General features: G+C 42.0%; 2 protein-coding genes across 2 annotated transcripts; both read right to left on the bottom strand.

The window, feature by feature from the left end:
- Positions 1–3,771: 3,771 nt before the first annotated feature.
- Positions 3,772–16,370, bottom strand: rcl1 (RNA terminal phosphate cyclase-like 1). Its single transcript, XM_080842269.1, has 9 exons — positions 16,208–16,370; positions 14,639–14,710; positions 14,205–14,380; positions 13,439–13,510; positions 13,117–13,241; positions 12,729–12,854; positions 12,308–12,461; positions 5,344–5,447; positions 3,772–4,090 (listed from the first exon to the last, which is right to left on the bottom strand). The coding sequence occupies exons 1-9, from the start codon at positions 16,335–16,337 to the stop codon at positions 3,934–3,936; spliced, it is 1,116 nt and encodes a 371-aa protein (XP_080698395.1). The 5' UTR covers positions 16,338–16,370; the 3' UTR covers positions 3,772–3,933.
- A 2,204-nt stretch (positions 16,371–18,574) lies between these two features.
- Positions 18,575–20,800, bottom strand: gng10 (guanine nucleotide binding protein (G protein), gamma 10). Its single transcript, XM_080841884.1, has 3 exons — positions 20,546–20,800; positions 19,822–19,954; positions 18,575–18,805 (listed from the first exon to the last, which is right to left on the bottom strand). The coding sequence occupies exons 1-2, from the start codon at positions 20,624–20,626 to the stop codon at positions 19,829–19,831; spliced, it is 207 nt and encodes a 68-aa protein (XP_080698010.1). The 5' UTR covers positions 20,627–20,800; the 3' UTR covers positions 18,575–18,805; positions 19,822–19,828.
- Between the last annotated feature and the right edge of the window lie 328 nt (positions 20,801–21,128).

Raw genomic sequence — 21,128 nt, 5'->3', positions numbered from 1 at the left:
ATAAAAGGGGGGTGGAATATGTTCAGGACACTCCAAACATTAAATAAAATGTGAGAAGTAGTTGAGATTTACGTCCCTGAATGCTCCAGAGATTCCTTAAACATAGGCCTACAAACAGGCGAAAATGCCAAAACTTTAATGGCAGGGCCATATGACACATATCACACTTTGCTGAAGAAACTAAAGATTGTGTCTCAATAAAAGGGGGGTGGAATATGTTCAGGACACTCCAAACATTAAATAAAATGTGTGAAGTAGTTGAGATTTACGTCACTGAATGATCCACAATACCTTAAACATAGGCCTACAAACAGGCGAAAAGGCAGTATTTTCAATTGCAGGAACATATGACACATATCACACTATGCTGATGAAACTAAAGATTGTGTCTCAATGAAAGTGGGGTGGAATATGTTCAGGACACTCCAAACATTAAATGAAATGTGAGAAGTAGTTGAGATTTACGTCACTGAATGATCCACCATGCTTTAAACATAGGCGATCAGACAGGCAAAAATGTATCATTTTCAATGGCAGGGCCATGTGACACATATCACACTTTGCTGAAGAAACTAAAGATTGTGTCTCAATAAAAGGGGGTGGAATATGTTCAGGACACTCCAAACATTAAATAAAATGTGAGAAGTAGTTGAGATTTACGTCACTGAATGATCCAGAATTCTTTAAACATGGCGATCAGACAGGCAAAAATGCATAATTTTCAATGGCAGGGCCATGTGACACATATCACACTTTGCTGAAGAAACTAAAGATTGTGTCTCAATAAAAGGGGTTGGAATATGTTCAGGACACTCCGAACATTAAATGACATGTGAGAAGTAGTTGAGATTTACGTCACTGATGGATCCAGAATTCTTTAAATATAGGCCGACAAACAGGCGGAAATGCAATATCTTTTATGGCAGGGCCATATGACACATATCACACTTTGCTGAAGAAACTAAAGATTGTGTCTCAATAAAGGGGGGGGTGGAATATGTTCAGGACATTCCAAACATTAAATAATATGTGTGAAGTAGTTGAGATTTACGTCCCTGAATGCTCCACAATACTTTTAACATAGGCCTACCCACAGGTGAAATGCCTTATCACGTATCACACATTGCTGATGAAACTAAAGATTGTGAGGAGAGAGGTGTGTAAAGAAGGGAGTGTGTGATGGGAGAGTGGAGAGAGGTATGGAGTTGATTACAGACTGCACCCTCCAGCCCCTCCGACTGAGTGACAAGCTGGTGCAGACGGGTGTGAACGTCCACCTGGTATCCTGGATCACTGACTACCTGATGGAGAGGCCACAGTTTCTGAGAATGTGCTGTGCAGCACCGGCGCTCCACAGGGGACTGTGCTCTCACTGCTCCTGTTCACCCTGTACACGTCGGACTTCACCTACAACACAGAGTCATGCCACATCCAGAGGTTCTCTGATGACTCTGTATCAGGGATGGATAGGAGGGTGAGTACAGGAGCCTGGTGCACAACCACCTGCAGCTAAACACCACTAAGACCAAGGAGATGGCGGTGGACTTTAGGAGGTCTCAGCCTCCTCTTCTACCAGTCTCCATCGAGGGGGTCAGTGTGGAGGTGCCTAACACCTACAAATACTTAGGAGTGTATCTGGACAATTGATCTGTTGTTGTGCTCTGCTTGGAGCGCAATCGTATAATTACCTCCAGCAAGGAGGTTATGCGATCGGGTCCGTTTATTTATTTATTTATTTGTCCGTTTGTCTGTCTGTGGACAAGATTTCTCAGAAACTACTGGGTGGATCTGTCTGAAATTTTCACCAGAGGTGGATCTTGGTCCTGGGACACCCCCATTAAAATTTCAGGATGATCCGGATCTGGATCCGGATTTGTGTACCTCCTTGCTGGAGGTCAGAAATCTCGGATTGCTCTTGTTCGTTATGTAATTGATGTCTTGCTGCAATTCTGCTGATCGTTTGTTGTGTGTTGCTTTTGTTTGTCCTGTCTTATTGTTGTTTCTATGTTGTGGACCCCCTCGAAAACGAGATGGTACATCTCAAGGGGTTATTCCCAATAAAGAAATTTCCAACAAATTTCTAACAATAAACTGGACTGGTCAGCCAACGCTGATGCAATCTACAAGAAGGACAGAGCCGGCTCTACTTCCTGTGGAGGTTGAGGTCCTTCAATGTCTGCAACAAACTTCTGCGCATGTTTTACCAGCCTGTTGTTACCAACGTCCTTTTTTAGGCTGTGGTGTGCTAGGGTGGCAGCATAAAGAAGAGGGATGCAGGGCGACTATAGGAATCTATAATTCCTGGATAAATACCTGGTAGTTTTCAGTATATTTCTAGTAAATACTAGATAACTAGTTGGTATTTACCAGGTAAATATCAGGTAACTACCATGTAAATAAGTGGTAGTTATCAGGTAACTACCACGTAAATAAGTGGTATTTACCAGGTAAATATTAGGTTACTACCACGTAAATAAGTGGTAGTTAGCAGGTAAGTGTGTGATCATTTTCAGTAAATACCTGGTAATTACCAGATAAATATCTATGTTATTATCACCCTAACAAAGTCACATATAGACACATTCAGTGGATTTATAGTCTGCAATTGCAGGATATCTACCAAGTAATTAATGGGTAAATACCAGGTAACTTGTTGGTATTTACCAGATAAATAAAAGGTAAATATTTTTAACAACCGGGTTTAAAATCTACAATATACAATTACTGCGTATCTACCAGGTAATTATTGGGTAAATGCCTGGTAGTAGTCAGGAGAATATATTGTAAACACTGGGTAATTACCTGGTAATTGTATTTCATTAAATGGTTATTACCTAGTAAATACATCTTATTACCAGGTATTTACCTGGTAATTACTTGGTTATTAGGGGACTGTAAAAGGAAGCGTTACCTATTTTTTGTCCTTCCCTATAATCAACTGCCTGTGCACTACGACAGCTTAACAGTTCAGTTAATGAAGATTTCTGTACGATGACTTCTCTTTATAGTTAAATATAATCACTCTATACAGTAAGTAAATATGTTCATTGTTCTTTTTACGGACCCAAACGATTTTATGGCACTGTCTTTGAAGCCCTGTGTATGTCTGCCTCTGATCCCTATTTTCCATGTAAACGTTTTCTAAACAGAGCTCCTGTTGTATTGAAGGTGAAGTATCTACTTCCCCAGATTGACAATGCTAAGTTGATCTGTAGTTAAATATTTCCATAGTTGATTTTTTATCAATGTACTGCAACCATCAACATGTTTATATGCATTAACCATAATTAACCAACCGATAGCCGTTATAAATAGTACCTTAACCCCACACACTGGGGTGCTGCAGCTCTACTCCAGCTCACACACTGTGTAAGGTGTTCAAGGGCTATTTCTTCACATTCTATTTTTGCCATATAACTAACTCAGGTGTGTGTGAAATGAGCGTTAACTGCTTGATTGGTGGCTGGTTCTGGCGAGACAGTCATGGAAGGAATGAATGAATCTCTCTCACACACACACACACATATCTGGTCCAGCTGGTTATCCCACCACCTCTCTCAAATCTGCCTTCAGCAGCTCCCGTTTACCACACACACACACACACACACACACACACACACACACACACACACACACACACACACACACACACGGCATGTGAGGAGTATCATTCAATCCCCCTTGTCTAGTATGGGTTTCTGGAACATCCTGGTGCCTGGTCCTGAGGCCCCAAACAACACTTTCACAGGGGTACGTATCAAAAGATGTGTATTGGAATGGCGTTGAAACCAAAAAACATTTATACAAAGTTGTTGACTTAATATACAAAGAAAATACTCAATATAAATGTTCAACAAAAAAAGCTGACATGTCCCGTCTTGTGTTTTGTGTCCTGTTTTTGTTACTGTTGAATGGGATGAAAACCTTCAGTCTTTATTTGGTGGTCTTGCTAATATTAGTGTAGCCAGATCCAACGCAGGTCATTAGCACCTTCTCCCCTCCTTTCCTCTCCTCATCCTCGACTGGTGCCTTGGTCTCAATCTTGAACATGATCTGGAAAAAATCTCTGATGTGCCTCAGGAACTCTATCCTGTGAAGGGAAGGAGAGAGATATAGAGAGAGAGAGAGAGAGAGAAGACAGGAGATGTTACCAAAAACTAATGAGAAACATGTTGAGACCTGTTGTCTGCAGTTGGAATCACAATGTTAAACAGATTTATGCATTGAATACTTTGTTGGAGGCGAGACAGCAATAAATTATGCTTTATTGGCCATGCACACTTGAGGGTAAATGAAAAGTGAAGGGTCCTCGGAGTAAAAAAAACAGAGTATGAATATTTGATTATGGGACTTAATTGCTATAGGAATGGGTACTTTATCCAGCATTTTAGCAGTGTGAAATTATAGACGAATCGCTTGAATTTCAGCAAAAGGACATGATATATTTCAAATGAACTGGATTGACCTGCAGGAACACATAACAAGGAGTTCAGGGAAAACCAATTCATGCAAACACACAAGACAACCCGTCCCAGAGTGTGCAGGAATGAATCACTATTGCAGGAATGATTCACAGGCGACATGTTTCTTTAGTGGGCTGCCAAAACAAAAATATTGCATCAGACAGGGTGAGCTAAAAGTCAATCGGAACATGACAAACATCCACTCCGTTGGAATTCTAATACGGGGAAAGACAGCAAACTAACAGTGCCCGCCCACTGACGTCAGGAATGACCGCAGCGAGGCCAAACCTGTGACACACACTGTGCTCAGGAGTAACTCGATCGCAGCAGGTCACTCTGAAGAGCGGGCATTGTTGACACAATGTGTCAACAAATCGGCAGCGCCAGAAAACACAAAAACATTGATGGTTACCAGGGTAATGGAGTTGTTGACAAGAATTCCTGGGAGGATGGAACCAGGTAAGGTTTCTCTGAGAAATTGAGACGGAACAGTATTGCGATGGCACTGCCAATCTTCAGTTATCATAGTACTGTACTTGGTAGGAACACAGCACCGGTACCATGATAACTGAAAATGGACAGTTCACAGTCCCAGATGGGAGTTCTAGCAGAGAACACCCAAACCACACGGTCAACCCTCAGTGTGGAACTCGGCAGTGTACCGTTACTCATCCACTAAACCAGTTCTTGGTAGTTTACTGTATCTCGTCCAACAAAAGTGCCCAAGTTTGATGCAAGAACCCTGGATTAAAGGTCAGATGGGAACACAAGATTGTTTTTGCCATGTAAGGAACTGTTTACCAGCCCAGCTATGCATTTGCTCTGTGATGAGGGACCTTTGGATGGTGAGTGGGCAGACAAGGGGGAGGTGGCGACTCACGTGTAGGGGGAGAGGGGGCCCAGCATTATTTTGGACACGTCCTGTTGCCCCAGCATCATGTAGAGGAGAGCCAGACTCTGATTGTTTGAATCCACACAGCCGCCCTGGACATCACAAACAAGGAAAAGAAAATTGTTAACAAACAAAGACAAACTAAAACATGCAAAAGCACCACCAAGAACCTGCACATTACACTACGGTAGTCTTGAATCCAGGAGACTGTGACCTAAGTAGAATCCACTTGGTTTCAGAAGTGTATTTAAAAATGTTAAAAATGTTAATGACATAAAAAATACAAAAAACATGGAAATGATAAGAAAAGCAAGAAAGTTGAGCTACTACTGCTATTGCTACTGCTACTGCTGACTTGGCATGTTCTCTATCAGGTTGGGGTCAAAGAGTAATGTCATTTGTAGTCATTCCAATCACTTTTTCACGTCCACCCCAAAATACAAAGAAGACACAAAAGGTGCCGTGTGTAGGATTTAGTGGCATCTAGTTTTGATTTTAAAGATTGCAACCAACTGAATACCCCCTCCTCAACCCTCCCTTTCCAAGTTTGTAGGACAACGTACAGTGTACGTCAGTAGCTACCTCCAAAATCACGTCATTGTCAACAACCGCATCGAATAGCCATAATATATCAAGTGATGAGGCTACTTTAGATAGATATTTGGAAGTTATACTTGGTTGTATACATTTAGTAAAATTATGGATCATAGCTAGCCTGACGATGTCATACTCATAATTCTAGTCAGAATATGAGTCTGAGATCGGACAATTGGGCTGTGATTATGGGGCGTGTTTCAACGAACCAGGAAAGAAAATTCCTCTTCGCTGAATTGGATACCTAGAACCAATCAGCGCAACGTAGTATTACCATCTGACAGATTAAACTTTTACCTGCTCCCGTAGGAAGGACGGCAAAAACATCTTTTCAATCCTCGGCAACACTCGTTTTGCGTATACACAACTAACCGAGTCAATGTAGACATAAAAAAGTCGTGTAGATAGCTTAAATCATATAAAATATGTCCCACTAAGCTCCCGAGACGGCGCCATCTTTGTTCGATGTATATTCCGGTATATTCTATCTATATCTGTCCATCAACGTATAAAGCCCGCCCTTACAATTTGATTGGTTTAGATTGCGTTTCAACCTTTTTGAAACGTTAAATCTCTCCCAACTAACTCGATTCCAGACTGAATCTCCCAGCCCAAAAATTTTGTGGGCGGAGTTCAGGCTGGTATCCAGGCTAGATCATAGCTCCAACGGATAGTAAATTGAAAAGTTTGACCATGTATGTTGTAAGCTGACACGAGCTCCATAGCTTTTTTTTTTTTTAACGTTGAACTTTTATTTGCAATAATTTTCAGCAGCTGCAATCTGAAATTTTTCAACATTGACACAAGGGAAAAAAGTTTACTTGTGTTGGTAATTATGCTCATGGCCATGTTTAAGCTAGATTTATAAACCAACAATTGTATTTAGATTGGTGGGCTAAGAAAACATTTGTCTATCTGGGATAGACACACCAAAGTTTATCCTAGTTTTCTGCAGTCACCTGTCCTGATATCGTTTTGCTTCATTTAACAGCAAGGATTCACGCTCCCTTGCTTTTTCTTGTGCTAAATAATGCCGCTAATAGCTGCCACTTCAACGTAAACACACAAAATTCCCTCTCTTGAGATAACGTCGTCCGTTCTAGCCCGCCGTAGAAACATGGCGGTCCAACATGGCGAACTCCACGAAAGACTACACGCTTCCTATGTAAATACGAAGGGCTCAAACGAGAGGCACCATGATTCGTAGTTTCAGGTGATTATACCTTAATTAAAACTATGATATAACTATGAAAAACTATAATAACTATGAATTATTTATTCCATGTCTGCTAATTCGATCCTCCTAAATCCTACACAATGCACCTTTAACACTTTTTTTTTAAATCAAATATACAAGTGAGAACTTATTTTTCCTCCAATATCGAATTTCAGTGTCCTGTGGAATGGCAGACATCTCACCCTACGGCATGCCAGTTGTGGTGGCATGTTGAAGAATGGTGCCAGGGACAGAGAGGTCAGTCTAGATAGGAGCCCAGTCATGCCACTCCATCCCTGGTAAGGGTTGACATCTGGCCATCCATGAATATGATTCAATCACGTAAATCACGTAATCATATCAGAGCACTGAAGATGCTTTCTTTTTACAAAACAGCAAGCCATCATATGATGGACTCTCTAACTACGGACAGAACGACCATATCCATATGTGTTTTGACATACTGATGAAAAGAAAGAACATCCCGCTATCGCAACAAAGCCATCTCGCAAAGAAGCATAACAAACATAGCACAACTGAATTCAACCAAAAACGTAGAACTAGTCAGAGCACTGATGCCATGTTTTAGGTTTTAAATGACATTCTTGCCAGATTCGCATACAGCAAAAACACAGTACACAGTACACCAGGCCTGTGAATCATACACTCCCGATACTTACCAGCTCATTCTAACTCAGCTTCGGGCCCATCTGCAGCGAAGGACTTATGTGCCTCAAGAGATTCACCTCAGCGTCAACACCCCACACCCCTCCACCAACACCCCACACCCCTCCACCAACACCCCACACCCCTCCATCAAAAATGAAAACATGCAGATAAAGCACAGGTGTACTTCTCAACTGCCACAGCTAACTTTGGCAAAAGTCCCCAAAATCCACAGCTTGAGGTGGTGTAACAGGAGTCCCCCTCCGCCTGCTCTCCCGTTTCAGCTGCCTTCTCTGTGGCTATATAAGCCCTACATTGGATCCTGTGACTCTGCATTTACACGTCTGAGTGACGTCTGCATGGAGGAGGTTATAAAAAAAAAAAAAAAAAAAAAAAGGAGGAGTTGAACAGAAAAAAAAAACCAGCCTTTCACGTGAGTCTCATCATATCTGGCATCTTGCGGTGTAACTGAAATGGTGAAATTCAATTAGGCGGCTCACATTGAAAGCCATTGTGGTGCTCTCACAAGTCTTCGCCTCAGGGCTAAGCCATGGGATCGTGAAATTAGTTCAACAGAAAATCAAGGTAATTAGCCCGAACAGCAACAAGCTCTACTGATCTGCCATTAAGAGTTCAACCCGAGCGAAGGTGTGATGAACCACTGAAGTCTTCTGTTATGCAAGACGCATGTCATCGTCACCACAGAAATGTAGTCCAACCTCTTCACGAAACTGCGCCAATAAACACCAAAGAATTCAATAACATTACTTCGGAAATTAAGCTAAAGGCAATATAGGCTCTCTTATCAGATTACAGGTACCAGTTATCATCAAAACATTTCCCATTGCACAAGAGTGACTGTGATTAGGCTTTTCAATGTTTTCTTTTTTCCACATGAAGACACTGACAGACACTGCATACACAGACTGTCATGGCGCCTGAAAACACTGGCTGACAGTATGCGTGACGAGCAAAACAAGACTCGTTCTAGACGGACACAACCTCACTTACTTCACGAGCTTAAGGCACAGCGAATCCAAAAAGACTCAAGACAATTCCACACCAACTCCAAGTTGAAGACAAATGCAAAACTTCACAAACTCATGCAATTAAGCCACGCTCTACACTTCAGTCCTGCTCCCCAATATGTTATGTAAACTGGGACATAAAGCTTCAGGCCGAGCATAACTCACATCTGGTCCAGCTGGTTATCCCACCACCTCTCTCAAATCTGCCTTCAGCCGCTCCTGTTTACTACACATCATGATCACAAGTACTGATTAACCAGTGAACAAACACACACACACACACACACACACACACACACACACACACACACACACACACACACACACACACACACACACACACACACACACACACACACACACAGATGTGCGCGTGCGCACACACACACACACACACACACGCGCACACCCACACACACACAGGTGGTGGTCGCAGGCTTGTCCCTTCTGGTGTCTTCAAACATTAACTTTTCGTCCAAAAGCACTCTCCTGACTCTCCTCCTCCACCTCCACCCCTCCAACCCCACCGCCCACTCCTCCAGCCCTCAGCCTGCTCCTCTCTGGCCAATGAGGTGAGCCCTTCTGCTGGGAGTCCAGGCCGCGCTTCCCCACAATATTGTGCATTCAGAGTGGAATCATCAGATTCTCCTGACTAACGCGACTCACATGCTCCTGACAGACATGGATGACCAAAGCAATCAGCAGCACAGCCTCACTGCAGAGTGGGAGTTCATAAACAGCTTCATAAACAGCATATATATGTGTGCGTGTGTGTGTGTATAGGTGTGTGAGTGTGTGTGTGTGTGTGTGTTAGGGGTGGGCGATATGGGCAAAAAAGAATATCTCGATATTTTTTTTCATTTTGACGATAACGATAATTAGACGATATTTAAAACAAATGTGATTCTCAGAGTTATACCTTCTTGAAGATTAAAATAATGGGCACAATGTTTAAGGAAAACACTTCTTTATTGTCTTTAAACAAAAATAACTTAATTGAACTGCAATGCAGAAATATTGAACTCTTGTAATAAAGTGCTCCATGCATCCATGAGAATTATTGCATTATCAACAGCAGTGATTATGGCCTTATTAAACTTAAAATTCTGTCCAGGATTGTACATAAATACAAATACATGAGCATTCGAGCATGGATTGGGACGATTTTTTCTGTCCGAGCCCGGACCCAGTCCGACAGGCATTAAAATATTTTTCTTTCGAATCCGAACCGAGCACGACGGAATCAATCTCAACTGTTCTGTTCATAGTACTAATGTCACATTGACGTACGTTTTTTTATGAATAGCCTGGCTTTATTAAACTGGTGCATCAACAGTTAAATGCTCTCTCACACAAACACGCGCTGTTAAACGCACAAGCGTGCACAATAAGGCCAATAAGCATATTTAAATTAAATGATTGACATTGCAAGAACGTTTAGTAAAATGGTGCGGCTCCTTTAAGAAGAGCACGTACAGGGAGGGAGAATGGTGACGCATAGTTTGGATGCAGCGACAAAGATTTATGTGCTGTAACAGTGTTAACCAGTATGTGAGTAACGTGAGTTTTAATAAAGCATAGAGTGTGTAATGTGTAGCTATTTCATTCCGTTTGCTAAACTTTCCTGCTGTCTGTATTTACTAACCAGCAGCAGACGTAATGGAAAGGGAATTAACCCCGAAGTTAAAAACATGTAATCTACTTGGGCCGTGGAGCAATTTACTCCCCTGCAATCTCCAACTACGAGACAGACTCCAAGAGACAGACAGCAGGAAAGGTTAACAAACGGAATGAAATAGCTACACATTACACACGCTATTTTTTAATACAACTCACGTTTTATGCTATACCAACGGAGGCACAACAGACATCACCATGCGCTGCCACCCTGTTGCAAAGTGGATGCGAGAAGCCATGTCACGTGATCACGTGATAGTGGTGTTAGTGCCGTGCTGTAGGGAGCGCTGCTGCGCCGTAGGCTATATTAAAAACATGATGTGAACAGTTTCCCCGTGCGTGTCATTGTTTTTGGCAAAGTCATTTAAATACTCGATAATGTAATTTTGCACATCGTTTGAACAACAATGACGATATTATCGCAGACGATATATATCGCCCACCCCTAGTGTGTGTTGGTGTATGTGTGATTGTATGAGTGCGTGCTCTGTTGGTATCCAGATGCTAAACTTGTACTGTTAATACAATATTGCTAAAACTACATTTAGTGTGAATTAAAAGCTGTTAAAAGCACTGTGTCTGCAAACAATGGAAGCAGATAATAATATAATTATTGAATCCTATGCTCTTCAATTAACACACACACCACAGTGCAGCACAACACACGCACACACACACACACACACACACAAACAACACAAACATGCCCTTCACATCACAATTTAAGTCACGAGTGCTACTCAGCCCACTGTGCTTTCAAAACAAGTTTTTTACATGATTGGTACAGTCACCCACAGCTGCCCAAAAAAAAAAACGCCCCATAATTCCCATGTCAGCAGGCTCTGTGTGCGGCCGGCGCATACACAGAAACCTCAAAGCTCTTGACCTCTCGTCAGGGTCGTCAGCTCATCGGCACAGTCTGTGTCTCACAGGGTTGTGACTCAATCACAGCAAGTCACAGAGCTGTCCCTGTTCACGCACATTCCCCACCTAATGATGAGTACAGGACATAACACACACTCTGTCTGTCTGTCTGTCTGTCTGTCTGTCTGTCTGCCTGCCTGCCTGCCTGCCTGCCTGCCTGCCTGCCTGCCTGCCTGCCTGCCTGCCTGCCTGCCTGCCTGCCTGCCTGCCTGCCTGCCTGCCTGCCTGCCTGCCTGCCTGCCTGCCTGCCTGCCTGCCTGCCTGCCTGCCTGCCTGCCTGCCTGCCTGCCTGCCTGCCTGCCTGCCTGCCTGCCTGCCTGCCTGCCTGCCTGCCTGCCTGCCTGCCTGAAAAAAGAATCCATTGCACTATGCAAAAACTAGTCAAAAACGAATCTAAACATCAGCCAAACCTAAAAGCTTTCTTACACCCGACCTGTTCTGTGCAGTGCCACAGCATTCTGGCCTGCTCAAAAACAACAGTACAGTTCAAGTCAAACTGCTGCCTCTGCATAACCTGCTGTCAACTTACGTCATGGACACATTACTTCTCTGTATTGATTTTTGGCTCATCACATACCATGACCTCCATGACCCCTACATATAACATGGTTCACTTGCGTCAATCAGGCTAAGCTGTATGCACAGTGCACCATGCGAACATATGAAATGCGAAGTTTACCTCCTCAAAAATAAATAAATCTATCTATCTATCTCAGTCTAATGATCTAATAGACCTTCATTGGACTAATCCACAGGTAATGACTGTCTGAAACAGAATATCTTATACTCTATATTCTATATCTTTACTGATAATAAGAAGTAAAGCCATGCCCTCGGGGGTACCCACTCGATAGACTTCTTCAAGGAGCTGCTTGGCACAGGCCTTTCCCAGGTCCTCGGGCAGCATGGGCTCTTGACCTTGTGGCGGCGACACCATCTCCGCTGCCAGGAAAGTCCCATTCAGAGTCTCAGCAACCAGAGTAAGGCCAAAGCCTGGAGATCTGAGGAACAGAAGCACAGACCATGTGTTGTGAATCCAACGTTTGGAATATTTGTTTTAAACAAATTGTTTATTTTGTGCTATAATGATATGTGGGTTATCAGCAATCTCAATCAATGCCTGTTAAGAGGTAAAGTGCTTTTTGAGGCAAAGCAAATGATCAATTTGACATTTGAAATCAAAGCTCTGATGGTGTTCACTGTGATTCTGACTCCCTCTGCTGGTTAGTGCTATAAATGACATGCAGTCAACGCGTGGAGGAACATACTTTCCCGAGTTTGCCCCCTTCATATGGTCGGTGTAAATGTAGATATCTGGAATGAACTTGTTCAAGATGCTTCTCGCAGAGTCTACAATCCTGTTGGCCATCTGTGGAGAGACTCTGACAGAGTATCTGTGAGGCGTAGGAGTTAAGGTCAGAGAGTCTGATGGGAGAGTGGTGGGAGAGACATCACTGGTGGATTTCCACAGCTGAACTCCATGCGAGTCTATGTGATCACACAGAGTTATAGTGACGGAGGCGCTGTAACGCTTGTCAGATAAAGCTGTAGAAAGGGTAAGGTATGGAACTCATTTCCCTGAGGTCATTTTAAAATGTGAGATTCTGCCAAAGAGTTGCAGGTAAAGTTAAAATTAAAGTCAGTTTGGAAGGATACGCTGTTCCCCGGATTCTCTTGATTTTGCCCGGGTCAGATATTTGAATAGGTCGGATGGTGCGGCGGACCGGACAGGTGAAAAGCACTTCTCCTCCTCCACCTGGCGCCATACCCCTCTTAGTCACCTTAACATAAACAACAACGACAAATCATTAAATAGCGATCAAAATAAAGTTCTTATCTAGACACAATTCCTGCCCAGAAGAATAAGCCAGTGCTTTACAACAGAAAGAAACTAGAAAGATGAACAACACAAATCCAATCCATCTTTACAGTGTAGAAAGCACATACAAACTGAAATTCTTGAAACTGCAGCTGTTACCTTTATTTCCACACCGACATCAATCCCAAACTTCTTCATAAGTGGAACAGCAGTGGCTTTGAGGAGATCAACCTAAAGGCAGATGGGGCGACAGTGGTACAGGAGGTAGAGACTTCGTTTAGTAATCAGAAGGTTGCTAGTTCAATTTATGTCCTTGAGCAAGACACTGAACCCCTTATTGCTCCTGATGTGCAGTGTGCCATCAGTGTAAAATGTAATATGTGTATACATCCTTTGGATAAAAGCATCTGCTAAATGATGAAATGTAATTGAAATGTAAATTTAAATGCAGAGAGGATGGAATGCTTTCCACATGACTTGTAAACCATACGAGACACATAAAGGTTTGAATGGCACTGAGAGAGAACGCTTGTCTGAGTTTCACCCCAGCTGCGTCGCTTCTTTGGTCGCTTGGTAATTCAGAATTCAACAGTGTTACACATCAACGCTGTAATGTATTCAACTGCTTATGAGATTCTCTCTGGAATGAATACTTGACGCCTTCAGAGATGTTCTAATGAGTCCGTGTTTGTTGTGCAGTTCTAACTCTCTTGACAAAGCCTATCCGGTTAGCAATCTATAACTGTATGTCTCGCAACAAAGCAACTAAGCAATCAGGGCAATAGCAACCAAAGAGCATATTGACTGACACAGGCAGGCAGGTCTTATATCGATTCCTCCGGGCACTATCAACAAAACTGTCCCACTGCTCTCCTTGTGAAGCCATTAGGGAGGGAGGGAGGGAGGGATGGAGGGAGGGACTCACAGACGGGTCATTCTGGTCGTTGGTGACGCCCTTCAGCACAGCCTTCAGCGAGTTCTTCATGAAGGGGGCGAGCATGAGCAGCGCTTCCAGGTAGTAGCCCACCGACCGCTGCGTGTTGCAATCGTGCTCCACTGAGCCCCCGTACAGCAGCCCTGGCTGATAGAACAGGACCGTACCTGCAGGGTGGACACCACGGTTGGGGGTTATGATATGATCGACAGGCCGAGAGGTATTTTTAAAAACTAGCTGATGGACAATTATGGAAATAAACAGGTAGGCCAAACAAACAAAATTAAATGTCTCAAGGTAAGGAAAGCAAAACCAACATTTAAGACAGAACCTCAATCATTCAGATTTAGTTTTACAAAAAATGTGTTGACTGGCACCGAAATTTAGTTGGGGCGCTAAATATAAGGTGTAATGACAGAACTTACCTGTTTGGTTAATTTCAATTTGGGAGCCGTTGGTTATCTTGTCCAAAAGTCTGATAAAACTTGCTTCAAAATCTGTGAGGAAAATATTGATCAAAGAATATGTATGTATAAATGATACAAATTATTTAAGAATAATCAGTCAGTTTTTTTGCGGAAACCTTCAGTAAGTTATCGATGAGTTGTACATAAATCTAAGCAAGTCTCTCCAACAGGCCACCTGCTGTTCAAAATCATCCTGAACCGTGCCATGACAAAAAGAAGTCCTAAATGTTTGCCTCTACATCAGTATCAGCCTTGCCAGGTTCAGGATGATTTTAAAGGGTACCGTTTTTAGATTTTAGTGGCATCTAAAGTTAAGGCGTGTGCGAGTGACTACAGTGGCTGTCAAATGCCATAAAAAAGGCAAAAGACCCTTTCTCAAGCCAGAGTTTTGGTTTGTCCGCTCTAGGCTACTGTAGAAACATAGCGGTGCAACATGGCGGATTTGGTGGAAAAGGACACCCTATGTAGATACGAAGGGCTCATTCTAAGCTAATGAAGCTAAAGTAATTATACACTTATGAAAACAGAATTAGGAATACTATACCCCAGTTCTACTAATAGATGGCACTAAAAATTACACAGTGCACCTTTAAACAGTAGATGGCCATTTTCGACCCATAAATTGCAGAGTTTTTATAAAAATTAAATGTGTGTTAATATTAACAACAATGTTAAGGTGTTTCATCACAGTTCAGTCATGTAATTTAGTTTATAGCTTTTTTATTTTTTTATTACATTCAGAAAAAGAGCTTCACCCAGCTCTGAGCATAACTTCACCCACTGCATAATTTTGAAACGGTGGGCAAAGGGCTCAGAAGGACGGAGTGCTGAGAGTTTACTCCATTCGAATGTGCGCATATCACAACTACGTCAGCATCGGCCTTGAAAGGTTCCGGATGATTTGAGTCAGTAAATGTTAGGTTGAGCAATTTTCAACCCATACAGTGGCAATTAAAAAAATGCGCATTTTGTCAATATTAACACCAGCATTTGTGCTTCAGTACAGTACAGTCACATTCTGTTTTCAGCAACAACAACAACAAAATAGAAAAAAAAACATTTAAGGGTGCAGTACTTCTGTAAGTAGTGGCGCATGTAAATATTTGCAAGACAACTTTAGAAATGCTCATCGTTTAGAGAGTGAAAACTGTAAAAACCGATACATGACAACGACATTCATGTTATGATGAGGGTACATCACACAGGCGTCAAGACTCTCCACTATCCTGTACTATATTGTTAGACTCAGCCAGGTACATGACTTGATCAACAGATTGCTTACCCACCAACAGACCATCAGACCATCAGACGTGAACGCAAAACATAACATTCACATAACACCGAATACTTCTATTTACGTGCTTCACTTATTCAGTAAGGTTCTCAAAACACAATATAGCTTAAAGACTGCAAAGCGTTGGTACAGGTGACATCTGAAAGTGTGCTGACTTGCTCCGATATTACAGCGACGTCACAAACTACTTCTAGCACCGTGCTAGCGAGCTAGCTGTGTTTCGTTTCACTTACCTCGCAACCCTGGATTGTCATCTCTGGATCTGATATTTCGTATTTTCACCCGCTTCCCACTTAAAGTTGCTAAAATCAATCGTTGTCTAAAAAAATTACAACCCTCGTAAGTCATCCCCTGGCTTGCCATGTTGTTGTTTCTGCAGGAAAATCCACGTGTTTCACGAAGGCTCTGAAGCAGAGAGTGAACGATCACAAAGTACGGCTAGCTGTGAGGCTCAAAACAGGCAAACTTAATATTGGACCACAAACATGAATCAATACTACTAGTAACCACTGCGTGGCTCCACAACATCAATCTATATTCAACAATCCTCTTTTTTGCCTGAAAATTAGGAGATTGTGGCCATGGATAAACTGAAGGAAAGATAAAAACAGATTGAGAGAGCAAACAAAACAATATCTCTTTGGTGGGAGGGGTGATACATTTTGTTTGTATGACTTTGTTTAATGTAAAATAAATTTTACAATACTTTATATATTATATCAAATTACAGACTAGATTTGTCATTGTATGATCAAATGTTGCTATGTTACATTGAAGGTATGGAAGATATGGCTGTCAAAAAGAAGCAAAAACATATATTTATCAAGTTCACCATAACCACTTAAGCAAATAGGATCTTCACAAAGAGGGAGGCAATCTGACTATGGTATCTGTTTAAAAACCTGTAACTGAGCAGGTTAATCCAACCAAGGCAAGCAAAACGTGTTGGTGTGTTCCTCTTCAGTCGGTTTATTTTTCCACTGTAGGTTTATGGGTCTGAGTCGGAGGCCAGGGTTTCCTCTCATTGAATGGGCGTCCATTAGCAAACACACAGCATTCTGGATAACAGGAAGTGTCCCTATGGTCGCCTGTGTCCAGACTACCATTTTCTTTGTATTCTGTGGGGAGAACACCTTCAAGATGTTGCACTGTGTTGACTGGGCTAGCTTTAACAGCCTCTACAAAAAAAAAAAAAACTAAACCTGAATTTGTCTTCTATCAGCAAGAGTCTTGATGGTCAAATTAAAGCATTATAGTAATGGTGTGTGTGGTCGCTCAGGTCCTGGCCTCCACACTGATCTTTAAGATTATCTCCAAAGCGACAAGACCGATCTTGATAGGTTTCCTTTGGCAGAACGCAAAAAGCGGATGTGCTAATCATTCACTCCATCATTAAAAAGTACAGTTGGTTCTCTGTGAGTTCCTTCCATATTACTCAATTGCTTATATCTATATATTGAGTGATCACATCTTTCAAAATGTATTCATATTGATATCATTCAGCTATTAAAACTGTTAAATGAATTGTTTCTGTGAAGAGCATCATGTTTGCATCGTCGTAAAGAAAAATGAACAAAAGTCCTTGTCTTATTGAATTGTGAGCTCACCCCCAGTTCTGAGCCTTACTTCACCCACTAAATAATTTGGATACATTCAAAGAAAAGTGACCAAGAGGCTGAGGAGGGAGGGGTGTGAATTCCTGTAAATGATAAGTGACAATCAGGGGGAGGCAGGCCGCCCATTTCATGATGTGGTCATGCACCAAACGGTCCTTGATACGTCAGCATCGATTCAGGATGATTTTAAACAGTGGATGGCACCAACATTAACACCAGCATTGATGTGTTTCATCACAGTTCAGCCATTTCATTCAGTTTACAGCTCAAAAAACACATTTTGAACTTATACTCACTTACACTTTTACTTTTTTTTGTGGATTATTCCATTTGCACCTTCCAAACCAACAGTTCCCTTCAGTCAGAAGTCCTCTCCATTGCTATCTCAAAGCTTTTCATGCTGTTATTGATGATATGCAATAATGCCAATGTTGTCAAACGACTTCATTATCTGTCCTTGGGGTAGAACTGCCAAACTACAAAAATGCTGGACTCACTTAAAACATCACATTTGTCTGAGTGCCTGGAAAGCACATACACCAAGACATCAGTGAAGTGTGCCCTTGGCCGAAAAATAATAATAATAAAAATAATACATCACATTTATATAGTGCTTTTCAAAGTTCTCAAAGACGCTTAAAATAGGTCCCATAGTTGATTGTGTCCTATCTAATACAGTTCCTTGTGATATGTGTGAAACACAGAATGTTTCATATCAAGCCCTTGTATTAGTCCCCTAATACCTAATTAGTCCCCTTAAGTCTTTGATGAAATGTTATTTTAACAATAATTAACATTGTCAACATCTTTACCCTCTTTCAAGGCTGAGTAACAGGAACAGTAGATTAATAAAGATCATTAGTTCAGTTCATAGTTACATTGAGAACTAAAGAGAACTAAATCAAGAGAACTAAATCAAATTTGAAACAAAACTGTCAAACATAGTGATGTATATGAATTTGCATTTTAATTATATTTATTCCAGTGAGCCAGCATTCAGTCTGGAACCATGTTCCAACACATTCTCACATATGGGAGCTGACCAATTCATCTAATTCAACAACATGACTCGTTCACAGACATGGATTAAAAATGTATCAAAATAAATTTTAAATAAATATTTTTTCTTCCTTTGAAATGAAAACATTTCCCCATCTTTGGTCCCTATAGTTGTGGCTGGTCAATTTGTGTCGGAAATCTTCCACAAGAAACTTCCTGTAATAAGACACAAAATTATACAGTCAAAAACAAAAATTTGCATGTGGAAATGACAATGAAAGTTGGTTAGACTTGATTCTTTAGATTATAGCTGTCTAAAAGTAGCTGCTAGTAAAAGTATTGCCTAATTTATTCACTTATGGAAATTGAACTTTCTGGAGAGCAATAGTTTGTATTGCCAAGAGTACAAAACTAAAACCAGCTTCATGCCGACAGAACTAAATCTAGCTGGGGACCATATCAACACAACACTGGCATTTTAACAAGGGATGTCCACATCGAACAGTAACCACCTCGTAAATAGGTCATTTTTCTCTAACTTAAGGCAGCAAAAGGAACATATGAAGTCTGCAAGCATTTCTTTCTCTGAGCTGGAGGAGAGAGAGTCCATATGCCACCTCTGTGTTTCCTCCCCACCCCTCCTTCCCTTCCCAACTTCCTGTTGATGCAGTGAGCCTGGCCAGCACACGGAAACTTCAGCAGTCCAGTCACGCTTCCCAAAGGCAGCACCGGATATGGACATAACTTTCGGGGGTAAAAATAATCTTCAGCACACAGCTGTGACTGTAACGGTTGAGTTATTCCAGGTTAAGATGTTTGAACTCAAAATACCAATACACTGAAATCTGTAGTCTGCTGAAGCCAGTGAACTCATATGAAGTTGTTGACAGATGAGAGCAGGAATTATAGCACAAAAAAACATATATAGCTATACGCAGAAAAAAGGGAAATATTTTACCACTACAAAATAGCTGCACATCTTTGCAATGGCCTTTGTCTAAAGCTCGACAATCCACTCGGAAACCTGGAGTCCACAGCAGTCACATTACTCTGATCTGAACTGACTAAACACAGGTTACACCTTGGTCAAAAAAGCCCGCTTCCACCCAGGTCTGAAGTGGGTGAAAGTGATAAACTTAAGGGTAGACAGTGTCACTACATACTGTCTGTTGATGTGTTGTGGGTGCGTTGCTAAGGGCATGACGAAGGGTCAAGTAATGAGGAACACCCACCGAGCGCCTAGAGGAGGGAACAGGAACGGGGCTCCCTGAAAGGGTTGCTGCCCGTCGGCACTCCAACCAGGAGGGCATCTTTGGTGGCATTCTGGAGGCAGTACTGCTGCAGTTCTGCCGCGGCTTGGGACACCTGTTGGAACAGGGTGGTTAGTCCTACAAGATGGCTGGTGCGAAAATGGCTCCTCTGATGTTCACACACAAACACACACAGCAAGTTAAGATCAGCTTATTTTGTGGAGGAATGTTTGAGAAAAATATTCTCCATCTCTTTAACTAAAGCCATCTGTAGTGGCAGCTTCACCTGAGGTTAGCCTGAGTGGCAGCACCATGCAAGTATCCTTGACTCTCACAGCCCTCTCCCCTGTAATCATGTTCTACCCGCGACTATTTTGAGGCTATACTGGGAGCATATGGTTCCAGTGAAACAAGCTGAGAGAATGTTCCTTAACTGTTGCATCTAACGTATTACCATAATAAACAAACGAGAGGCGCCATGCAAATACATGTGGTCTATGCAGGTATACTGAAACTAGAAATGAGATATGTTCCGAGATATAATGAGCAAAATCCTTAAACATCTACCTTCATGAACATAATCTGGCTTGTCTACCACGTACAAAGTCAGACAATGTTGCAGTTCCCAATGTGTAAATGCAGTGCAAGTCTTCGCATGACTATACAAGCCTAACAAAATAAAAACATACAAAGGGTTAAAACTTACTTTTATTCTTTCCACGCTGGCCTCGAGTCTCAGTTGTTCAACAAGTCGACGCATGTTGGTCAGATTAGAATTGGAAGACATATTCAGTCGAAGTTAGCCTACTTCTTCGCCAGTGCCAACAGATCGGAAGTGAGCTTGGTGGTTTCTGATGCGCCCTCGACTTAAATACGGCTCTGTCAGACTGACTTCTCTGTTTTGATGACAAATACTCTTAGCAGTGAGCGTGCATTACTCGACCTGACGTGACGTGGTTGGAGATGAATTGCTCCTGCCCACTTAGAGAAGAAAAATTCCCGATCATCCGAATATGTGGATTCCCCACCTCCTTAGGGGTGGTATCCGTTTGGCTTGACTTGACTTGTGATGCGCTGGTTTTACTCATGGCCGTTATCATACAACCCAACACTCAAACAAAAACTGTCAAAGCTAAATGAAAAACAAACTGCCCTAACGACTGGCTGGGCTATGGTGGTAGAACCCACCCTCCCCGACATTAGAACGTGGCTATATTTATAGTCCGGCAGTCTTGACACTCTCCTCACCTTGTCCAGTTGAAATAATTTTCTCAAGGACTACTACGCCT

Source organism: Sprattus sprattus, assembly GCF_963457725.1.
Source record: "Sprattus sprattus genome assembly, chromosome: 7".
Classification (NCBI taxonomy): domain Eukaryota; kingdom Metazoa; phylum Chordata; class Actinopteri; order Clupeiformes; family Clupeidae; genus Sprattus; species Sprattus sprattus.
Note: the sequence above shows the minus strand (reverse complement) of the source record. Positions and strands in the feature narration are given on the sequence as shown.